At 37.1% G+C, this 22,956-nt stretch overlaps 2 protein-coding genes across 3 annotated transcripts; both read left to right on the top strand.

The window, feature by feature from the left end:
* Positions 1-318: 318 nt before the first annotated feature.
* Positions 319-16,515, top strand: atad5a (ATPase family AAA domain containing 5a). The gene is made up of 23 exons (XM_079383286.1): positions 319-660; positions 897-970; positions 1,077-2,779; positions 2,861-2,939; positions 3,139-3,294; positions 3,381-3,522; positions 3,661-3,739; positions 3,858-4,039; positions 4,121-4,269; positions 4,476-4,629; positions 4,778-5,128; positions 5,896-5,992; positions 6,119-6,201; positions 6,287-6,417; positions 6,516-6,687; positions 6,778-6,954; positions 7,311-7,544; positions 7,621-7,685; positions 7,774-7,954; positions 8,041-8,198; positions 12,092-12,951; positions 14,085-14,243; positions 16,161-16,515. The coding sequence occupies exons 2-23, from the start codon at positions 920-922 to the stop codon at positions 16,237-16,239; spliced, it is 5,442 nt and encodes a 1,813-aa protein (XP_079239412.1). The 5' UTR covers positions 319-660; positions 897-919; the 3' UTR covers positions 16,240-16,515.
* Positions 16,516-17,000: 485 nt separating this feature from the next.
* Positions 17,001-22,717, top strand: adap2 (ArfGAP with dual PH domains 2). 2 transcript variants are annotated; one of them, XM_079384562.1, is made up of 11 exons: positions 17,001-17,250; positions 17,736-17,866; positions 18,028-18,119; positions 18,588-18,670; positions 18,802-18,911; positions 19,186-19,335; positions 19,474-19,557; positions 20,580-20,642; positions 21,044-21,121; positions 21,209-21,437; positions 21,530-22,717. In XM_079384562.1, exons 1-11 carry the CDS (start codon positions 17,163-17,165, stop codon positions 21,556-21,558), a joined length of 1,137 nt encoding a protein of 378 aa, XP_079240688.1. In that variant the 5' UTR covers positions 17,001-17,162; the 3' UTR covers positions 21,559-22,717. The 2 variants fall into 2 exon arrangements, with proteins under 2 accessions (XP_079240688.1, XP_079240687.1); XM_079384561.1 differs by having other exon boundaries at positions 18,784-18,911; positions 21,530-22,250.
* Positions 22,718-22,956: the final 239 nt, after the last annotated feature.

The raw sequence follows: 22,956 nt of genomic DNA, 5'->3' as shown, positions 1-22,956 counted from the left end.
TAAAATAAAAATTGAAAAATCTTGATTAAGACCGTTAAACTGTCTATCATGATGCACATTTTTTAACAGTATAAACCTTAAATATGGGATATATTAAGATATTAGGCGTGATGGACCTGTAACCCTTAGTTCAAGTTAATTACATTTATAATGACACTATAAAAAATATGAATGAAAATTACACCAAGAAAGACCTATTTGTTTTTGTGGTATAGTCCAAATGACTGGTAGTAGTATTTTGAAATCGAATGTCGTTTGAAAAAGCGCCTTCCTCTTTCAGAACGTATGACGACACGGGCTGTGATTGGCTGAACCGGCGCGGCGAAAGACCTCCATAATATTTGGCGCCATTTGTCGAAAACAATCCAACTAAACTACACTTCTCCAACCTACATTATTAGGGAATATGGGATTTCATCTTTAGATTCAAATGCAATTCTGATTTTAAAGATTACATTTCCACGTAAGGTCGGTTTGGGGGTCGGTTATTATCACGTTATGTTTGTTTTTCGCCGGTTTTGGAATGTATATCGTTGTTTGGGAAATGTGTAGATAGGCTTTGTGTTTTCGTAAATTCGTTGCTGTGGTAATATTTTATGCACCGTTCACTGTATATTTAGAGTATGTATCAACGTATCCCTCTAGGAAGGAAAAGAACCGGTGAGTGTCTGTAATGTTTATGGATATTGTACAAACACATAGTTGACAGGTAAACATTTAATAAACGCGATTATGGAGACGTCATTCATTCAGACTTTAACTGTAACTGTTATATACAAGTGTACATGTCGTAAATATGTATAAACAAGCTTTGAATGTGAGAATGTGGCTTTGTTGTGTGTGCTTGTGTTTAAACTCGTTTAAAATCCTTGGTTTTGTCTGTTAAATCTATATAGATCTATAGTTTGGGGTTGAAACGATGGCTGGGGCCGTGGCTATGGCGGCTGTCATAGAGGATTTTGAGGGTCAGGTATGTGTCACAAAAAAAGCTGTAATGCTGATTTGTTAAAGTACTGATTTTCTATTGAAAAAAACATTGATTTGCTGCAGTTTACATTATTGCTCTGTTTCTCCAGCCATGTAAGAAGTTGAGGAAGGATGGTGATGCACCATCTGTCAAAACTATTACTAACTACTTTATGCCCAAGCCGGTGGAGAAACCATTCTCACCACCACGGACTAACAACATTATGGACTACTTTAAAAGAACCTCGCCTGCACAAGAAATAAAAAGCTGCAATCTATTAGCTAAAGAAAGCTCCCCGCAACCTTCAGAGCAAGCAAGTCGTGAAATCCCTGGGAAACCTATACGAGGACAGGGGCAGAAGCGAACCAGGAAGGCCAAAGACAACAAGAAGTCCAAAGAGGAGGATACACAGGTGGTCACAGATGATGTTGTCTTGATAGAAAGCCCCAGTGAGTCATCTGTAAAGGAAAGCAATACTGCTGTCCATCCAGCTCAAACCTGTCATGATGCCTCCTCTGAGAAAGAATCTGACATAAGGAAAAATGTCACCGAGGCTGATCCAGATGTCCTGATGATTAAGAATTCTAATGAAAGTTCTGAACAAAAACCCTCATTAAAACAAAGCAGGAGGAAAGACTGTGCAAACAGAAAATCTGCTGTGAGGAGAAACCGAAAGGCAAAAGGTGGTCGTGAAGAGACTAAGGAATGTGAAGCTGATGCAGAAGAGCCTGTATGTGAGACTAAATCAGAGGAAAGTACAGAAAAGAAAAGCGGCACCGTCACAATCTCATTCAAAGACTTTGTGCAGAATCAAAGTCAAGAGCGGGAAGAGAGCAATGTGATTCCCAAGACTGACACTGCAGACACATCAAGTGAAGGCAACCCCTGTAATGATCAGAGTGGATCTGCAGTCGGTCCTCTACAGGTGTCACCACGAACACTCACAATTCAAGCTGAGGTGCATCCCATTTCCCCTGATCGTCTTGAGTCTGTCAAAGTTGCCAAGGAGTTAAAAGTCGCATCTATTTTTAGTAAAAATAAAAAAAGTCAGTCAAAAGAGGATAAGAATTGGTCTGATCCTGTCCCAGAGATTAAACCAGATGTATTGCCTGACCGCAAAAGGAAATCTAACGTTGTTCTTCTTGAGGAAGATCTGGAACTTGATGTGGTGGAGTCCAGCTCAATTCCTAAAAGCACTGAGGCCGAGAGAAAGCAGTTTCTGAATGCCTTTAAGCAGCCTAGTCTTGATGGTTTTAAAAGCAAAACCAGCAAAGGTCAGAGCAAGCAGAACCAAGTTCAAGAGAAAGTCCCAGAGGCAGCAGACAATCAACATGAAAAATCTCTTGAGAGCAAAACTGAAGAAAAATCTATTGAGAACAAAACTGAAGTGACCAGCTCGGAGCAGCATGAAGAGCAGAAGAGCTGTCCAGGTGATAAAAAGAAGCGAGTTAGGAAATCTGGGAAGAAGGGGCAAGTTAAGAAAGCTGAAGATGCACAAGCTGCAACTTCAGAACCTGAAGAACCTCCAGCAGAAGTCAACAAAGACAGTAGCCCAGCTGATAATGACAACAGTGAAAAGGCTGTCATAGAGCTGAGGAGGTCGACCAGAGAGCTTTCACGTAGACAGTCAGCCGCTGTGCTTAATACCGCACCACAGAAGAAAGAGAGGCAAAAGGACACAAAGAAAGATGATGAGAACCAAAATACACCGTCTCCCTCTCTGGCCTCTACCCCAAAATCTCAAAGGCCCAAAAGAGGCATGTATAAAGCTGAAATGCTCTGCCCGCCAGACATGAAAGGCAGCCCTATCAGGTGAGATTCACCTTTTAATTTCTTACTTAAATTGTTTTTGTTAAGTACATGAGACAATAAATCATACATTTTATTTGATAGGATGAGAATCACCAGAGTATTTCCATCCTCTGCTACAAAAGCTGGTGATTTTGAAATATCAAGTCCTCTCTCAACACAGGTAACTAACATGTATGATTGTTGTATGTAACATTCTTCTTAAATATAGTATATGGGTGTTTATATAAGTATTGTGTTTTTATATAATTCTTTTATAAGATATGTGTAATCTAAATGAAATAATTATATTGTTAAAACAAAATTGTTATTCGTAGTTGTTCTAAGACTGAAGATTACTCACAAAAGCTCTTCTTTGTTAGGAATTAAATGCAGTTAAAAAAATGAAACAAGCTAGAAAGCTGGTGCAGAAAGCCAAAGCTCTTCAACAAAGTAAAAAGGACACTAATAAGGAAAAAGACACTGTACGACGCTCTACAAGAAGCAAAGAGTCCATCATAAATTACTGTGAAGATGAGGTAAGATAGTGGGTGTGTTAAAAGCTGCTTTTATAAATCAAGTTATTCTTTTATTTGTATACATTTTTGTAATATCTTCTTTTTAGGATTCTGTAGTGTTTTTGGAGGAAAGCAAAAGCACTCCAGTCACCTCACAGGAGAATGACAAAAGCCAGAAGAAGCTTCGTAGTTTGAATGAAGTTTTGGGTAAAAATACATCTCAAAATAAAACATCTAAGACTCCTGCAGGTACGTTACACTGACGCAAATGGTTAAAATTAAGTCAACACCTTAATATAATTTTTTATTAATTAATGCGTTTTATTTTTTGTGCCAGCATGAAAATTGCATTGACGTCATTAAAAAATACACTGATGTCTTTTTCAGCTTCTAAAGTGGCTCCTCTGTTCGGTGAGAAAAAAGCTCAGAGACCGTCGGCTGTCATCTCCATTTTTGACGACAGCAGGTATTACACCAGTAGTACCAGTCAGTAATTGAATTGGCAAAAGCTCTTTATTTCTTTTACTTTCTCGTCGGTGTTAAATTCTAATAAATGCCTGTCCCTCCAAACTCAACCCTGTCAGTCGAGAGGCATCAGAGAACTCGCAAGATGATGAACAGTTCAGAGCAAAGAGAGAGTTTCTGAAGAGCGGCCTTCCGGAGTCCTTCAAAAAGCAGATTGCAAAGACAGCAGCCTGCCGAGAGGCTTACAGTCAGGCCTGTGCTTCCTTCCAGACAGTGGTTCATGTCCAGCAGAGGGCTGCACGTAAGCTAACAGGTGTTCTCTAGATTGTCATCTCTAATTGTGTGTATTTGAGACTAATGTGCTCATTTCTTTCCATGTCAGATTGTTCTGTTTGGAACCTCCAGTGGCCCACAAATCCCTTCCTGAGTTGTTTGAAGGAGCCCTATAATTTACCTTCTGTACCTCTGATGTCTTTGGAAAAGTTTTTGGGTTATGCTACAGTTCCTGCAAAGAGAGCCGGTTGCAATCAGGTTGGTAATCTTTTGGTGAAAATTGTTGTGTTTGTGTTTTGCTCTTTTTTTTTTTTTTTTTTAATTCATTTCAGTTTGTTAATATACATTACCGCACAAAGGTTTGGGGTCAGTAAAATATTTTTTTCTGAATGAAATTAATACTTTTATTCATTGAGGATGCATTCAATTGATCAAAAAGAAGTAACTTGTTTTTTGTTATTTAGATGTCCTGTTGTCGAAGATCTGAGTTTTCTGAGCCAATCAGGCTGCGTCTTTTGGAGGAGATGAGAATCTCCAATCCCTCTTTCCCTCATCAACGCTTTTTTACGTGGTTTGTCAAGAGACGTGAGGACTACATCCTCCAGGCCTCTGCCTCCGGTGACAGAAAAATACAATTAAACAATTTTTTTGTATTGCTTACAGAAAGATATTATTCTTAGGCAGAAATGCATTCATAATCAGACATGTATCCCAGAATAATTGACAGATTGTTTCATATTTCCTTCATTTATATGATTATCTGTAGAATTTGAAGGTGTCTCTAAGGTGTCCTGCCCTGCTGGATCGTCTGAGGGCGTCGGAAGGAAACGGAAGCGTGTGGATGAAGGAGAGATGACAGGCAAAGTGGGTAAAAAGCCAAAGTCCAATCGAACAGAAGGGGATGTCATTGTGATTGAAGAAAGTCCACCATCAGGAGGTCAGGCAGCACAGAATGTCTCCGACACGGTGCCGTCTGGCGGAAGACGAAGAGGTCGATCACTAAGGCAAAAGCAGAAAGAAGAGCCCAAGCCAGCAGAGTTGATCTCACCTGTGGGAAACCAGAATGATGCTGTCATTATAGTGGATTCCCCTGTCCCAGAAAATTCAAGCACAGAAGGTGAAAATCAAATGATGTTTTTAGGCAATCTTTTTTCTGCCCTGAAAAGTTTTCTTCCCCTATAAGACTTCTTGAAAAAATGTGTTCCTTTACAGTATTTCTTGAACATTAGTTGTACAGCAAGCAGTGAATAAGAGTATAAAAGTGTGGGGTTTATCTTATTCTCATCAAGGCTACTTTTGGAAATGACAGTGAAATCTATTGTTACAAAGTATTATTTAAATAAAATATTACACTTTAAAATGTTTTCTATTTGAATATATTCTAAAAAGTATTTTATTCCTGTGATAGCAAAGCTGAATTTTCAGTAATTTCTCCAGTTTTCAGTGTCACATTATCCATTAGAAATCAGCCTAATATGATGGTTTGATCCTTAAGAAACATTACTTCTCAATTTTGAAAACCGTTGTGCTGCTTAATATTTTTGTGGAAACCGTGGTCCATTTTTTTTAGGATTCTTTGATGAATCAAAAGAACAATTTATTTCAAAGATTTTATTGTAACATTATATAAGTCTTTACTGTCACTCTTGGTCAAATTAATGCATCCTTGCTGAAAGAAAAAAAATCTCTTAATTTATTTAAAAGAAAATCTTGCCAACCCCAAATTTTTGAACGGTAGAGTATTTATAACATTGCTGGTAGTTGTTCTTCGTCTATTATTTCTCATGAAATGAACCTAAGGTGTTATGAAATATTTGCATGTTTCTTAAACTTGTTTGCACTGGGGTTTTTTTGTAATGAGGTTGTTCATGTTTTCATTTCTAGATCGAATGAAAGAAGATGTGCTTTGGACAGAGAAGTATCAGCCGCAGCACTCCAGTGAAGTAATTGGGAATATGGAGTCTGTCCGGAGGCTACACAGGTTATTATGCTGTCTAGTTTAAACAAAGATGGTGAAAGATCCCATCCACTTATTGACATGTCAGTAATGAATATTCTTTTTTTTCTGTTAAATTTCTTCATATTTAATTTTGTTCATTACTGTTAGCTGGCTGAAAGAGTGGAAATTGAGAGCTGACCGGGAAGAGAAGAGGAAACAGCAGGAAAAGAAGCAAGAAGAGGACAGTAATGGTATGTAAAGATGCTAAATGGCACAGTAGTAGCTGTTTTGCTTGCCATATTTAAAAATCATTGTCTCAACATTATTCCTATCCAGACTCCTGGCTCTTAGGTGAAGGCCTGGATGAGACAGAAGATCATTTGTGTAACACACTTCTTATCACTGGACCCGCTGGAGTGGGCAAGACTGCTGCAGTCTATGCCTGTGCACAAGAACTCGGATTCAAGGTGTGGTTCATTGTTCAATTTTCTTTACTATTTTGGAATTGTCTGTCGTTGAAAAAAGGAAAGTGCTTCTACCAACCCTGCTGTTTTTTTCTCTCAAGGTATTTGAGGTGAACTCCTCGTCTCAAAGGAGTGGTCGTCAGATCTTATCCCAGCTGAAGGAAGCCACTCAGTCCCACCAGGTGGACATCCAGGGTGTCAACGCTCAAAAACCATCCTACTTCAGCAATTATAGCAACAACAGCACCACCACCAAACCCGGCAACTCTCCCAGTATGAATGTTTTCTTCCTTGGTGATAACAATATAATGTGTACTGTGCATGACTTTTTGCTTGAGTTCTCAGTGTCTCTTCCAATTACAGGGAAGTTGAATTCCCCCAGAAGGGTTGTATCATCGCCCAGGAAGCCTCCTCAGTCCCCTCGAAGTGCTTCATTCAGAAGAGCAGGCTTGGCTCCGACATCTCTGGCCAATTTCTTCAAAGCAGGCAGAAGGCCCACTGGCAAAGAAGCAAAGAGTCAAGACAAGAAAACGCAGCCTGGTAATAAATCAGAATCCAGTAAAAGTCAAGTATTTCCAATCACACATGTTGAATTGATATTGATACTTATTTTTAGCCATATTTACAGGTTGTTTTTATGCTTAATGTTTGAGACCTTTCTATGGCATTTCTTGTTTTCCTCTACATGCTAATTTTCTATTATTATCAATGTTCAAAACTGTTGTGTTGCTTAATATTTTGTGGGAACTGCTACTTGTATTGTATCCAATGATGAATATAAGTTCAAAACAACAACTGTCAATGTGATGTTTTTATTTTATTTAAATTTTATTTAGGATATGTTTTCAAACTTCATGTTTGAGACCTTTTATATGGCATTTCTTGTTTTCTTTTAGTCTTAAAAGCAACCCCAAAGTCTGCCAAAGTAAAAGAGGCTGACAGCAAAGAGTGCCCTGGGGGAACATCAGTGGGCACCAAGATCTCCACTGAAGACCAGGACAAGAGGACTGCCACATCCCTCATCTTATTTGAGGAGGTGGACATCATTTTTGATGATGACGCTGGATTTCTGGCTGCAATAAAACACTTCATGACTACAACCAAGAGACCAGTTATTCTAACAACCAGTGGTGAGTAAAGTTGGCAGTGAACAGAAAGTTACAATTTGTGAAATGTTAATTAGTATATGGGACTTGTTTTGTGCAGATCCAATCTTTGGTGCTGCATTTGATGGATACTTTGAGGAAATCCATTTTAAATCTCCTTCAGTGGTAAGCTTAATTTCTTTTCTCCTTTGCCAAATTTTTTTATCCTGTGTTGTGTCTTGTTTGTGATTGTCGATAATTTTGACTTTTCCAGGAGGATGTGTCTACTTACCTCCAGCTGCTGTGTCTAGCAGAAAACATGAGAACAGACACTAAGGATCTGTCCTGTCTGCTGGACTGGAACAGGTGTGATATTCGTCAAAGCCTCCTGCACCTGCAGTTCTGGGCCTGCAGTGGTGGTGGACAGCAGGTGCATCGGCCTTTGCCTTCCTCAGGTAAAGATATGACTCTGAAAAGTACACTAAAAACTCTTGGCTATATGTGAATATACTCATCAAAAACAACTTGTTTCAATCTGTAGAGCTCAAAGGGGACATCAAGAGTGACATTCATTATCAGTCTGTCAAAATTCATGATGTAAATGAGGATAAAATACCACCCTGCCACACTGCATGCACAGAAAGTTTGCTGGGAATCCGAAATATGCAAACAGAAAATATTGCAGATTTGCTCCTAAAGGTGAGTGTTTATCCCCTTGATGTAAAAGCCACTAATGTTTTTTTTTTTAAGGTATTAATAGTTTTATTCAGCAAGAATTCATTAAATCAAACATGACAGTAAAGAAGTTTGCTATGTTAAAGAAGATTTCTGTTTAAAATAAATGCTGTTGTTTTGAACTTGAGAACTATCAAAGAATTTTGGGGGAAAAAGTATCAGAACAAGTGAAAATCCACCCCTATATATATATATATATATATATATATATATTAGTGCTGTCAAAATTAGCGTTTGAATTTTTTCAGTTTAACGCGTTAAAATTATTTAATGCTGTTAACGCAGGGGCGGAGCCTAGGGTTGGTCACCCCACTCATAACTGCTGTTTTCATCTGTTTTTTCTTGACAAGCAGTGCATTTATTCAGTCGCAGAATGTCTTTACAATCACATCAATCCGGAGACGTTTCTGACGCGCTCCAATTTCACTTCAGCAGCAGGCGCGAGTCAAACAAGCACGGAAACAGGCGCGCGCTGAAGTCTTTATCAACTCATATCAAAGCTCAAAATAAACTACGTGCATGCAATGTAGTGGTCAGTTGAGGCATGAAGTTACCAGAAAGGCGATTAAAGCTACCTTAAAGCTGTGCGAGCATGTAATATGTTTGTTACTTTAAGCTCTGAAATGGTTTTTCAAACTGTCCTGGAGCAGCCCAGCACTGTCTCTCTCATATAACACACCCGATTCAACTCGTCAGCTCATTAGACTGAAATGGGTCCGACCTGAAATGGGTCAGAAAAGGTGATGAGAGTTGATCGAAAATACGATGCTTGTCAGATCTGCGTCACGTTTAGTGATCGACCGATATTGATTTTTTTTTTTATAACCGATACCAATTATTTGCATGTTTATGTGCCCGATAACCGATATGCAGAACCAATATTTATTTGCTGTTATAAAGTAAATAAATTACTGTGTGACGTAAGTCCATACTTCACTTTGATTTTTCCTCCTTTCAGTCATCTTAACAAAAAATGTTTTGAGAATTAGCAGTCTTTCATGCAGGGCTCTAGACTCATTCTTCCCACTGATCTCACTTTTGCGACTTTCTCAGTTGGTCGCACGAGCACATAATTTGGTTGCAATTTGTTTTTTGTTTTTGCTACAACATTTGATTAATCAATGCATGCTGATGAACTTTTATCATAGTTTATATAGTTATATGGTAACAAAAGTGTTCAACTCGTTCTTTTTCATCGATATTATTTGTGATTTAAATTTTGTGAACAGGAATTCCTTTTTTCGTGCGCTTTTTACTTTCAAATTTGCGATCTTGGTGTCACATTTTACAAGAAAAGATCATTGTCTGTTTTGCTTATCTATACACCTTTCACTTTTTAAGACTAAAACAAAAGATGGATTCATTGTTATTCTTAATTAAAAAGCACAACAACAATAAAACAGTACATTGACAGACAAACTAGCTTGCATTACATTTATTAACAAAAACTAATAAGACGAGGCATGGCACAGGACACATCACATGCTGTACTATATACCGAGTATATTACAGAAAGTTTAGCAAACTCTGAGGAAGCAAATAAATATTAATATTTTTTTAAATTAAGGAAAGCCTCCATAGCGTAACGTGAGGTAAACAGCAAAGATAACAAGCTTCTCAAAACGAAAACAAAAAGAAAAGAAAAACTAAACTGTCTGTAGCTGACAGGACTTGCATGTTTTTTCTACAAGAACACCAGCATGTTCACCTTCTCTGGTTTAAGAAGCGGTATTTTACTTTAGTTTGAAACCAAAATCCTCCATTGCGCTCCTTCCGCGACGTGCACCTTCGCGCTCGTGCTGATGCGGCGAGTATAAACCAGGCTTTACCCACGAAGCGCTCGCGCTGAAAGCACCTCTCTTCACGTGATCAGTGAAATCTGACTCCTGCTATAATGTGCTGCGGCTGGCAGCGCGCGCTGTATGAAGCAGACGCTTTGGAGCAGCGCAGACCAGGCACTCGTACAAATGCGACCACGTCAAATTTTAACTCGCAAAAAATTACCATTTTGGTCTCAGTCTAGAGCCTTGTCATGTTAAATTTAATCTTCGTATTACAACAATAAAAAACATTTTATTTATAAAAAGCTTTAGCAGCAACACTAATATTAGCAGTAAGCAAAATAAACGTAGAAAGTCTAATGTTTTCAAATGGAGAAAATAAATAAAGGAAAGGAGTCATATCAACTTCATTTTTAACTACAGTTTTAGTAGGTTTATAAGCTGTTTAATAGGATAAAGAGTGAAGAATAATTCACTGGATAATGTTAATTCACGGAATAATATTCTCTGGAATATTGGAATATAACAAGCATTGTATTTTATTGCATTTCTCAGCAGGCATGCTCTAAATTATGCTGCTGACAGCGCGGTTTATTATGCATTTACACAGAACTATAGGCTACTCAAACTGCGATTGATTGCAGAGATAATAATTAATTTCCATAGAGTTGTATTAATTTAGATGTTTATAAACAAAATAATGGTAATATAGTAAGTGTTAATACAATTTAGGGTGCTTTAAAAAAGTTAATCTTGTTAAAAGTTACATGCAGTGGCCGTGCTGAGCATTTTTTGAGCATCAACCTGCTGAGTGAACTGCAATATGAAAGCGGCTTCACGAGACTAATGATGAGTATATAGACAACAGAGAGAGAATTAAATTCAATGCTTTTATTTCCAACATGCTCTAATTCATGGCTGTGTTATTTCAGGCAAAGTTATATCTTTATAGGGACAGGGCTTGACAGAGTATCTTATTTATCATATTTCTTAGAGCCAAGTTGCATAAACTACATATCAGGCATTTATGTAATACATCTAATTTGTGCATTAATGCCTGTAATATTAAATAGTTTACTAACTACAGCAAATCAAGTACCTGCACGCCGTTGTTGTCTCGTCTCCCCTCAGATGCGCTGCAATTGCGATCCTGCGCGCAATTATCTAAACACCCACAAGATGGCGGTGTTTATCGGTGAATCCGATATTACAAAACCGATATCCGATTATGGAAAAATGCTTAAATATCGGGAAAATATCGGTAAATCGATATATCGGTCGATCTCTAGTCACGTTCAGCAGCGACATCTCTTAAAGAAATAGCAGCCAAGCCTAATAACCAGCTGCTGTGTTGTATTTTCATCAAGAATAAAAGAAAAAAGAGGAAATCAATAACTAATATAATACTATATAAAATATAGTATTTATCTGTATTTAGTTTAGAATTTAGTGTGAATACGTGGGTTTACGTTCACTTAAATTAGAAGGTATTTTTAAAGTCTAATAAATGTAAATTCTAATAAATTGATAGCTCTTAATTATAATGTAATGTTTAATGCTATAGTCAATGGTTAAATATTAGGGGAAATATTTTCATTATTATAAGATGCCAATAAACAAATTAAAAATGTTATTTCTACATTAAATTGAAGATTGAATGTGACATTATTGCAATATAAAAGTATATTTAAAAACTTTAATGTTAGGTGGGATTAATCGCAATTAATTTCAGAAGAATGTGTGATTTAATTAGTTAATCTTTTTAATCAATCAACAGCACTAATATATATATATATATATATATATATATATGTGTGTGTGTGTGTATATGTGTGCCTGCAATATTTTGTCAAAATGAAAATAGAAACTAAAAACAATCATTTTAAAATGCTAATTTTCATATTTGAGTGTTTTTAAAGATTAAGTGAGTGCTCGATGATTGCTACGGTGATCCACGTGTATAAATAGGAGAAATAAGCATGTGCCATATAAGATCCAACACAAGCCGATTTAAAAAAAAAAAAAGTAATATTGCTTCAAGAATTTGTTTCTGATCAATCTATTCATATCTTACAGCATGGGTCTTCAGTAGTAGACAGCATTAAGTGCTGGGATCTTCTCTCAGAGGTCCAAAGAAGGGGAGTGAATCTTCTCTACTCAAATATGGAGAGTCTGCTTCCTCTGCCAGTTCGTCTTTTACCACAGTCCACACTCAAATCACAATCAACACCAAATCCACAGTCCCATCCTGAGCAAGTACCTCAGATTGTGAGGTTGGAAGTTTTGGAAGAGCCCTCTGATGACGGTAGTCCCCTTAAAGTGTCCTCTAGAATGAGGGGGCGGAAAAAGATGGGCATTGGCAATAAAGAGGTTTTCCAGTCTGATTCAGAGTCGGAGGACGACTTCCTCTCACTACCAAAAACCAGCCAAGATCCTGCTCAAAGCACTAATGTAGATCCAGCCAATCTGTCCGTGAATGTGTCCGAAGCTGCGCCGGTAAAGCCAAGGCGTGTGGTGTTATCCGAAGGTGAAAGGAAGAAGAGCAAGCCAGTGATGCAGTGCCTAAGCAGTTTAGCAGAGTATATGGACCACATGTCCTTCCTGGACTCCTCACTGCACTATCAGCCGCTGCAAACGGAGGGTTCCTGCAGACCACAAGTCTTTGGCTGGACTGGTGCAGAGGTCAAGAGTGGGATGACCGATGACATTCGGTTAGAGTGTGTCAGCCGAGTGAATGGCGCTAATGTCGATGAAATACATGCTGCATTGGGGCATTTGAGTTTTAGGAAGTGCAAGGCTGTAGTCTCTGAAGCCTGGGACAAAGCACAGCAGCTGGAGGAGGAGATCAGAAGAGAGGCAGAAGAGGAACTCACCCTCCCTGTGGCTCCACACAAAGATGGCTTTAGCCTCACTCAAAGTACACCTTGTGACCCAAGGTGAGAATTTAGCTCCCCTAGTTTGCTATTTTTTTTTAACTCCACAATATTCCAAGACTGGGTCATGCAGTTAAATACTGCAACTTTTGCATCAATAATGTCCTAATTTCCTGCTTGTTAATAGTTAGTAAGGTCGTTATAAAGTTTATGTATTGGGTAGGATTTAGGGCTGCGCAATTAATCTAATTTCTAATCGCAGTTACAATTACGAAATCGTTCAAAGCAGCAATTAATTGTTCAGAATCCACTTCTGTTACTCTGTGTGCTTAAGATGTTTTCTTTTCTTTCTACATGTTATCTTAAGCATTTTTGCATTGTTTTAATTTTAGTTTTAGTATAGCATTATAATACCATGCATATTTTTACTTTTTTATTTAAAGAAACCAATCCAATGTATAGTTCACATTTGAGGCTTAATATAGACGTTTTTCAGTTAGAGTGTTTTCAGCTTGTTTATTTTCATCTAAAAATATGGCATGCAGTTGCTGCAAACAATGGTATAAACATCATTCAATGTAAATTGTGATGATCATAATTAATAATCGCAATTGCAATTTCAAGGGAATAATCAACAATTATGATTTTTGTCATAATCGTGCAGCCCTAGTAGGATTAGAGATGTAGAATATGGTCATAAGTTAAGCAACTAGTTAACAGTGAGAATCGGTCCCTATAATAAAGTATTTATGTATATACATGTAGTAAATAGTGTATATTTTAATGTTTACTATTATATAAAAAAATAATATATTAAAATACTGAAAGTTTTTGATGTAGAGTGGTGCAAACAAATCTTTGAATTGGAATTTTAAATCAGTTCATTGAAATTTGCTATTTTAACAAACATAAAGCCGTTTTTATACTAATATTTAAATCAGACATGCTATTAAAATGTCTTAATGATCTTAAACCTACAAGTTCAAGGCAAGCATCACAAAACTAGTGTTATGACATTCTTTATAAACATAAAAAGTGCTTTAAAAATGTAAATGTAAAACACACATTCAGTTATATCTCCCAGCCTTAGTCTCATTGTTTTAGATTACACTGACCATTCTTTGTCCAATGAGTTGGTTTATACACAACATGTTGTTATATAAAAAGTAATCTCGTGCTAATTTTGTTTTGTGTAGGGTGATGGAGAGGAGAAGTGAGGTGATTAAATCGGTGCTCTCCTCCAGATCAGCTGGAACGCTTGGAAACCAGGCAGCAGCAGCTCTAGACTACCTCCCCTCTCTACGTGCCATCTGTCGGTCAGAGAAACTGAAGGAGCAGGGAAAGATCAAACGCAGGTGAGAGTTCAGCAGACACATTCATAGCCTGTCTGCAGTGCACTCAGGTTACAGTTGTTAGTTACAGAATTACACAGTTAGTTAGTTAGCACAACCCTGATTTATTGGCATCATTTGCTTCCACTAGGTGGTGCACCAGTGATAGGTCGAGATTGCCTTTCCTTTCTATATTAATGTTTTAAGATGTAATAGGGATGCACCAAATGTTTGGCAAATTATTCGGCCGAAAATGGCAAAGAATAAGCAAATTGTACCGAACAATGACATTTTTGGTGATGCGATCAAATAGCAACCATACAGTGAGAGGCGTGCACTCTTTGTAATGCGGCAAACATGACGGCAGTGTGGAAGCATTTAAAACTTTCAGAGAAAGACACGAAAATCATTATCAACACCGACAGTGAGAGACTGTTCAGTACTACATGGCATGTCTTCGATGAGAATAATAATAATTACAACAGCTAAAGTAATACATTTATTATAACATTGACACATAGTGTTCAAATTGAGATCTGTAATATTTTCTGTTTTAAAAGAAGTCTCTTCTGCTCAGCAAGGCTGCATTTATTTGTACAGTAAAAAATACAAAAACTGTATTATTGTGAAGTATTATTACAATTTTAAATAAATGTTTTGTAGTGAAAACATGGTGAAGTATAATGGATTGCTGTGATCAAAGCTGAATTTTCAGCATCATTAGTCTAGTCTTCATTGTCAAGTCAGGACATTTCAGAAATCATTCTAGTATGCTGATTTACTGCTCCAGTGTCCAGTCCAGTTTTTTTTATCTTTAGCCAATCACATGCCTGATTCAAGAAGGGGGTCTCAAAAATAGTTTCATTTTACTAACTGAATTTTAAGTTAAATTGTTTTTGTTGCTATATATCTGCTAGAATGTTAAAAATGTTCAGTGTTAAATAAGTATTTTTAAATAGTTTTGTAATTGACTTTTTCCTTTGAAAAGCAAAACAAAACGGTAAAGTAAATTTTTTGCTATTTAATTTATGCAATGTTGAAAAAATTGGCAAAATGCATAGGAAAAAAATGTGAAGAAGCATGTTTGGCCAGTGTTTCATTTTGTTCGATTTTCATTTCGGTGCATCCCTAATATGTATGATCAAGCTGTTCCTGCATCTGAAATGGGCATTAGGACTTGATCAGCCGAGAGGTGTGGAAACAAATTAATTTAATCATTTGACTTTGAGATATCTTTTGGTTCAAATAGTCTGGTGTACTCTCTTGACTACCTTAAGAGCCTGAAATGTTCATAAAAGTTTTAAAAACACAAGAATTTCTCTGTAGTGTTCTCATAACTGCTGGGTGTCTCTAATGCTCAACACACCCTTTTTTGTGAACAGTCTTTTGTTTGGCTCCTAAAGTGAGATCACTTCCAGGTATTCAGATGGCGCACATCTGAATAGTGACAAGGGGAACTCCCTTTCCACAGTATTTCACTAGTTAAGACTGCACATGCTATATTTACATTTAGATGTATAGGTCAGTAATACTTACTGTCTGATTAAATACTGTATGTGATGCCTACAATGGTAACCACACCTTTTCTTTAAATATGCGTCTCAAATACAGTGTGTTCAGCACCTGATGCATGTTTGTTTGTTTTATTTTTTTGCTGCGCTGTCAAAGTGTGAAAATGCAACTTGGCCATATAGGTCTAAAAAAGTAAAACGCAGTGGAGGGGACAGGATGTGGCTTTTGCAAAGCTCAAATATGACTTGGTCACAAATTAACCAACGATGTTTTATTTTTATTCATGTCAGTATGAGTCTTTTGCATTTTGTCACCATTTGTTTTGTTTTAAATGATCACATGCACTTGGCTTGTAGTACCAAAACTTTCACTTTAACATAAAATAATCATAGTGTTGTGTGTTTTTTTCCCCCCTGCACTCTTTTACAGGTTCTTGCACTATTTGGACGGTATACACTTCACTCTTCCTAAAAGCACAGTGGAGTTCCTGGCTGCAGAGTTCCCTTAAATTACACACACAGCTTTAGGCAGCCACTTAATGCATTTGTACAGTAATATATACTCAGAAGGAGTGTGGTTTTATGTTGTTATGTGGACAGCACATATTTGTACTGTTTTAAATTTGCTGTTTCCCATTATGAAGATCGTTTGTTTTGTACTGCCATGCATCTTCCAAAATGTTTTATCAAGTAATAAATTTGGATTTGCTATTTGCCAGCAAACATGTTTTTTCTCACAATATGTATGTAAATTGCAAGAGCACTAGTGAACATGGTGCTATTTGAATTTTTGTACAGTTTGTGTATGATTTTTCTTTTTTCCTAACGCATGCATTTAATCACCTTTGCATGATGTGAGAAGTCAGAACTTGCATTGTTTTAACGTGAAACCTGGAGTCGTGACACACTTTTCACTTCCACATCTTCTGAATGGGATGGTTTTAGTCCACTTGAATCTGGGAAGATAACTGTATACCTGTAAAACCAGTAAATGCAACGTTTCAGTGTGACTGGAGAATATTTAATAGCTTGCAAAAATATGTGGCTTTGGCACTTGCATGATGATTTAACCCCAGTTATATCAGTCTTGATAATCTGATGGTTTGTTGTAATATTACATTTAATTTTTAATCATATTAAGCACAAAAAAGCACTGTTTACTGTCATTATCGCCTACTCCTACTTTTGGAGTGATTGATGTTAGTGTGCTTATTTAATATAGATTACATTTTAGGTGTAGCCCATAGTATTTTGCCGCGCGCGCTCGAGCGCAGTCGAGTTTGGATTCTGATGCGACAGAAGCGCGCTCCGTCGAGTGACTCGATGAAAGTGAAGTAAAGCCGTCAAACCGCGCCCAACGTGACTAACCACGCGTGAAATAACATATAAGAGAGCTCAAACGGCTACATATGTTTTTACAAGCATTTCGTCTATGGCAAATCGGGAAAAGAACAAAAAGACGCTTCTAGAGTTGGCGAAGCTGCCAGAGAATAGCTGCTGTGCCGACTGTGGAGCTGCAGGTAAACACCACTTTAAACTTTAATCGGGATTCACTGAAATATTGACACCCTGTTTATCATATAGTTGTGTATTTATGCACAGTAGCCATGAAGCAAACAGCTCCTCGTTGTCATGGTTCGATCACTGTAACTATGGCATTTGTTTGGAAACCAACCCGGTAGCATTTAGTATCTGTAGCTACCTACTTGAAATTTATTTACATTTGTTTTACTTGGAATGGTTAGCAGGACTCACACACTTTCCATGCTATTCTGACTGTTCAATAATTATATAGATATTGAGATCACAGAACTGTATACAGATCTTTAACTTTTGTATAACATTGATGAATCTCAAAAGAGTCATTTTCTAGGTGATAATAGAATAAAAAATATTATTTTCATTACTTTTCCTGGATATTACAGTTTCTTGACATGTACTGTTTTCTCTGATTGTGGTAACCTTACTGTGTTATTTACATGTTTGTTTGACTTGTTATTTGAAGATCCAGATTGGGCTTCATGCACACTGGGTATATTTGTGTGTCTGAACTGTTCTGGAACTCATCGCAATCTTGCTTCTATAAGTCGCATCAAGTCTATACGCTTGGACTTCTGGGATGATGAGCTTGTGCACGTATGTGAACTAAAAATTCAAATGATAAGATATTGGTTGTTACCTGACTGTTAGATTTTGTACATTCACTGTTTTAGTTTTCAGAATCTAGTGGTTACAGTAGGTCATGAATGTGAACCTTAACACTTGTGCTTCCTTTTAATGCATTTATGGATGAGAAGTTCATGAAGGCCAATGGAAATCGTGCTGCCAAAAACTTCTATGAGAAATTTGTCCCAGTCTTTTATTATCAGCCCCAACCAGAGGATTGCGAGTAAGTAGTCCAATCTCTTCTGCTGACTGAAAAGTCAAACAAAAGCATACTTTAATTTAAAACTGAAACACGTGCTTACTGATTTATCATCATAAAGGTTACGGATCTTTGTTTTGGGAAGTAAAAAAAATATAGCTGATCAAGCAAACGTTTTACCGTGAAGAAAAAAAAGCTGTGTACTTTTGTTGGTTACAGTAAGAGGAACTACTGCTTCAACTAAAAGGGGTTTGTGGTATTGAAGTCCAGTCTTTTGATTCTGTCAGTTGCTCTCTTGACTCTTAATATGCTGCATTACATATGCATTAGTTGAATATATGGCCATATTCAGCTAAACTAGTACAATCTGCTTTGTTGTTATAAAACAGTAAGTGTACGTTCAGACTATAATATATATGTACTGTATGTCATTTGCACATCAATTATCCCTAGCATGTAGCTCAACAAATGCATTCTATGTACACTGTATAGGGTCCTCAGAGAACAATGGATTCGAGCCAAATACGAAAGAATGGAGTTTACAGAGGAAAAAACACAAAAACCTTACACAGCAGGTAATCCATTTCAGATCCCAGATGTTTTCTTCTAACCTTTAAAAGTACAAATGTATCTTATTCTGTTTCATCTGCTAAAAGTAGCAATGAATAACATTAATCTTTCAATGAAGTTGTTTGCCCTGCTCTAGGTGTCTATGAGGGCATGTTGTGGAAGAAAGGAAAGGATAATGGACAGTTTCTCGAGAGGAAGTTTGTTCTTTCAGTGCACGATTTTACCCTCAAATACTACAAGGAGGATGTGAGAACTTTTTTGTTGAGCAATGATGTTTGCACATCATCAAGAACAAAAAAAATATGATCAAAGGCATTTGTTGTAAAAGGCAGCACAGATTAACTACATGACATTTAAGTCCATCAAAGCTAACAGTATGCATTAATCATCCAATATCTGTCATCTAACACAATTCTAGCTGCATTTTAAAATATTTGACTTTGACTGAAAAATAATTGAATATAATGAAGTATTAGGTGCACAAATGAGCTATTCATTAAACACTATCTGTGCTTTTCAGGAATCTAAGGGACCAAAGGCTATTATTTCTGTGAAGAACCTGAATGCAACCTTCCAGTCTGAGAAGATAGGACATGCTCACGGCCTTCAGATCACCTACTCTGTGGATGATCACACCAGAAACCTTTTTGTTTACCATAAAAATGGACGGGTAAACCTCTGGAATTTTCTTTTTTTCCTGCTTTATTCCCAAGAATCATGTTTTTTTTTTAGTCCTTTTTGTTTTGAACCAGTTTTAAAGGTAACTTGAGCACAAAACAGTATTTGCTCTGTATTTCATCCCTTTTAGGAGATTGTCAATTGGTTTAATGCCATTAGAGCTATTCGCCATGTCTACCTGAAAACAGCCTTTCCTACAGCTAGCGATGAAGATGTAAGTACATTTTGTATACTTGATTTTGACTTATTAGTGAAGTGATATGACATACTGCCAAGTATGGTGACCCATACTTGGAATTCGTGCTCTGCATTTAACCCATCCATCGTGCACACACACAGCAGTGAACACACACAGCAGTGAACACACACCCAGAGCAGTGGGCAGGCATTTATGCTGCGGTGCCCGGGGAGCAGTTGGGGGTTCGGTGCCTTGCTCAAGGGCACCTCAGTCGTGGTATTGAGGGTGGAGAGAGCGCTGGACATTCACTCCCCCCACCTACAATCCCTGCCGGCCCGAGACTCGAACCTGCAACCTTTGGATTACGAGTCCGACTCTCTAACCATTAGGCCACGACTTCCCCACTATTAGAGTACCATGTGTCATCTCAGTGCTTAGTTGTATTAACATTGCCACATAAGGAAGTACTGCAAGTTTCCCCTTTTCCAAGTAATTTTACTTCCTAAAACCATTAACAGTTTAAGGCCTGTCTTCCCTTCCTTTTCACAACATGAATGATCAAACAGACACCCTACACCACAATGCTAACAGGACACGGAAATGTGGTTTTGATTTTTTGTGAGTTGCTGCATCCCTAAACAAGTAGCGTGTTTGTTAGTTGGTTAGCTACAGAATGCTCTGTGTCTTGTATTCCAAAGTTTTCTAGGCTAGTTCAGGAACCAATTGTTCTGTGAGTAATCACAGTAGATATAAACTTTGTTTGGGTCAGTGTCATTTGTGCTACATGTTGATCTGGATCAGCTCTGTAGGGTTAGCATTACACAAAATGCTTTCACTTGGTGTTACAATAAAATGCTACAAAATTATATTATAAAATGTCAACACAAATGTTCATTACTAGTAATATGATTTAAATTTAATCTAAATGTAACCAAAGCTCTGTGAAACAGTTGTGAAAGTTTTTAAGTTTTTTTTTTCTTGTGCGAATGGTTAATAATTGTATTATTATTATTATCTTGATTATAAACTCTTTTAACAATGTGCTTTTTTGTCTTAAGCTAATACCATGGATAACCAGAAGCTATTTAAAAGAGGGTTACATGGAGAAGACTGGCCCACTGGTAAGAGTTTCCCCCATAGATGGTTCTCATGCTGATTCTTTGCATATTTTAAAATCTAGATTTTCCAGTATAGCAAGGTGTTTGTATTTGCCCGTAAATTGCACAAGCATTTAAGAATAAATCAGGCTGTTCTTGTAAAACACTCCTTAAACACCTCTTCAAACACTCACAAACAATAATACACCATTACATGTTGATCCATTGTGTCCATATTTTCAACATCTGTATAGTTCTGCATGTGCTATTGTATTATAACTAGCATTTCTCTGTTGTGTTTTATTGTCCTGCTGTCTTTTACTAACACTGATGTTGAGCATGTGACAAATGACAAAATCTGAAGCTTTTGAAATGAATTTAAAAGTTAATCAATATAACACTGACTGTTTGTCTATGTTGAACAGCAGCGAGAGCCTTTCAAGAAAAGATGGTTTATTTTGGATTCCCTGGACAGGAAACTACTCTATTTTAAAACACAGCTGGTATGAATATCTTTTTTCTGTTCCTGCTGTGTCAGTATAGTCAGTAAGTGTCTAATGAATTTGAATTCTCTTCTTTTTATCCTAAAGGATGCCATTGAGCTTGGGGTAGTTTTCATTGGCTCAGAGAATCATGGATATTCAGTGAGAGAGTGTGTCCCTAAAGGGACGAGAGGCAACAAATGGAAGTGTGGGGTAATTGTGGAGACGCCAGATCGGCAGTTCGTCTTCATGTGCGAGCAGGAGCGCGATCAGAGAGAGTGGGTGGAGGCCCTCAAAACCGTCATCTCCAAACCCATGATGCCGCAAGATTACACCAGTAAGATTATAACACTTTTAATCAGATGTGCTAATTAAACATTACAAAACATAAATGAGGTGTTAAAAAAAAAAACACTGTCTTTTTTGCAGCTGAAGCCAATATCCGTAGACGGAGGTGAAGACCATGACTGGATGGGACAATCAGCTCAGACTCTGTCACTAAATTGATTTAAAATGAACCCTGACATGCTTGGTAAACCTAGGGTTAAAACATTCGAGTCCTAGACACTCAAAGGGAACCGTGGAAGGATGTGACTTTTTTTGGGGGGCATTGTTTCCAAACAAGCAGTTTAAAAATAAGTCTCTTTTGGTGAATTTTGGGATGTGAAACCAATCTGAGAAGAGTGCAGTAGGTCAGATGAGGACACACTGACTGGCTCGGAGGAGCACAAAGCATATGACTGCATCTGAAGATGGATAAGATCTGGCCTCTCAATACAAGTAGAGATCTTGAAACAAGCCTTGACCATGATGAGAATCGCATCTTAGTAAGAGGTCAATCAGACTCACATGTGACTGTGAGTGAGTCCACATGCAGGAGTTGAGATCCAAAAAATAAGGAATTATACTTGTACAGAAATGGACACATGCAAGTGACATGAAGTGTGTGATGAAAATGCTAATCGTAAAACACCTGGGTTTCATAAACTGACATTTGGACAGTTTTTATTTTGTGATGATCATGTGGGTGACTGAACAAAGCTGACATGTTATGATGTTCACAGTTCTTCGATTTTGTTTATATTAAAATGTGTTTTCAAACCACATATTACATCAATACTAAGTTTGAAATACCCGTATCTTCTGTTGCTAACATGGTGGATGTCATTTTCTTCACTGACTGATAACTTAACACCATCTTGATATTGCTAGATTACTATTTATTGAAATGTATTTGTATTATATTATAGTGAAGTTATAACAGTGACACTAGAGGCCATCATTCCCAACCAAGTACTGTGGACTGGATCTTAAATCAGCTTTCAACAGTGATGGCTGTACTTTTTGGCGCTTTCTTGTTAATGTTGTTCAGCAAAGACAAACTTTTACAAATTAAGCAGAAAAGTGAATTCCCTTGAGATGCAACCCCACAAATATATGGTTTAGTTAATGTTTTTGAATTGGGTATATTTTTTTGTTGACCGATACCAATTTACAAACTCAAGTGGGGTACAATAATATGCATATGAAAAAATACTTTTCCAATAATGACATCTCCAGTCATACATAAATATCCGTGTGCATATATCTACACACAATAAACAAAAAATATTCTTTAAACATTTCAGAGCGTGGCAAGGTGAAAAGGTACAAAATCTTACCATTCTTCTTTTTTTTGGCTTTGTTTTATTATTATTATGCAACAAAAGAGCAAGTAGAAATACAAAGACAATGAGGGTTACATACATTAGCCTAATCCAAAGCAAATTGTTATCTTATAAAAAATCTCACCATGAAAGGGTCTTAAATGCAATAGAATTACTGAAATTTCTCAAAGAGTTTACATACACATCAAA

This window comes from Barbus barbus (genome assembly GCF_936440315.1).
Source record: "Barbus barbus genome assembly, chromosome: 3".
Lineage (NCBI taxonomy): Eukaryota > Metazoa > Chordata > Actinopteri > Cypriniformes > Cyprinidae > Barbus > Barbus barbus.
This window is presented reverse-complemented; position numbering and strand designations above follow the sequence as displayed.

Excerpts from the sequence above, each read along its gene's own strand:
- adap2 (XM_079384561.1), top strand. The coding sequence starts at position 17,163 with ATGGCAAATCGGGAAAAGAACAAAAAGACGCTTCTAGAGTTGGCGAAG. Across the intron at positions 18,120-18,587 it reads CCCCAACCAGAGGATTGCGA|GGTCCTCAGAGAACAATGGA; the intron begins GTAAGTAGTCCA and ends TACACTGTATAG. Across the intron at positions 20,643-21,043 it reads TGGAGAAGACTGGCCCACTG|CAGCGAGAGCCTTTCAAGAA; the intron begins GTAAGAGTTTCC and ends TATGTTGAACAG.
- atad5a (XM_079383286.1), top strand. The coding sequence starts at position 920 with ATGGCTGGGGCCGTGGCTATGGCGGCTGTCATAGAGGATTTTGAGGGT. Across the intron at positions 4,270-4,475 it reads AGAGAGCCGGTTGCAATCAG|ATGTCCTGTTGTCGAAGATC; the intron begins GTTGGTAATCTT and ends TTTGTTATTTAG. Across the intron at positions 8,199-12,091 it reads TTGCAGATTTGCTCCTAAAG|CATGGGTCTTCAGTAGTAGA; the intron begins GTGAGTGTTTAT and ends CATATCTTACAG.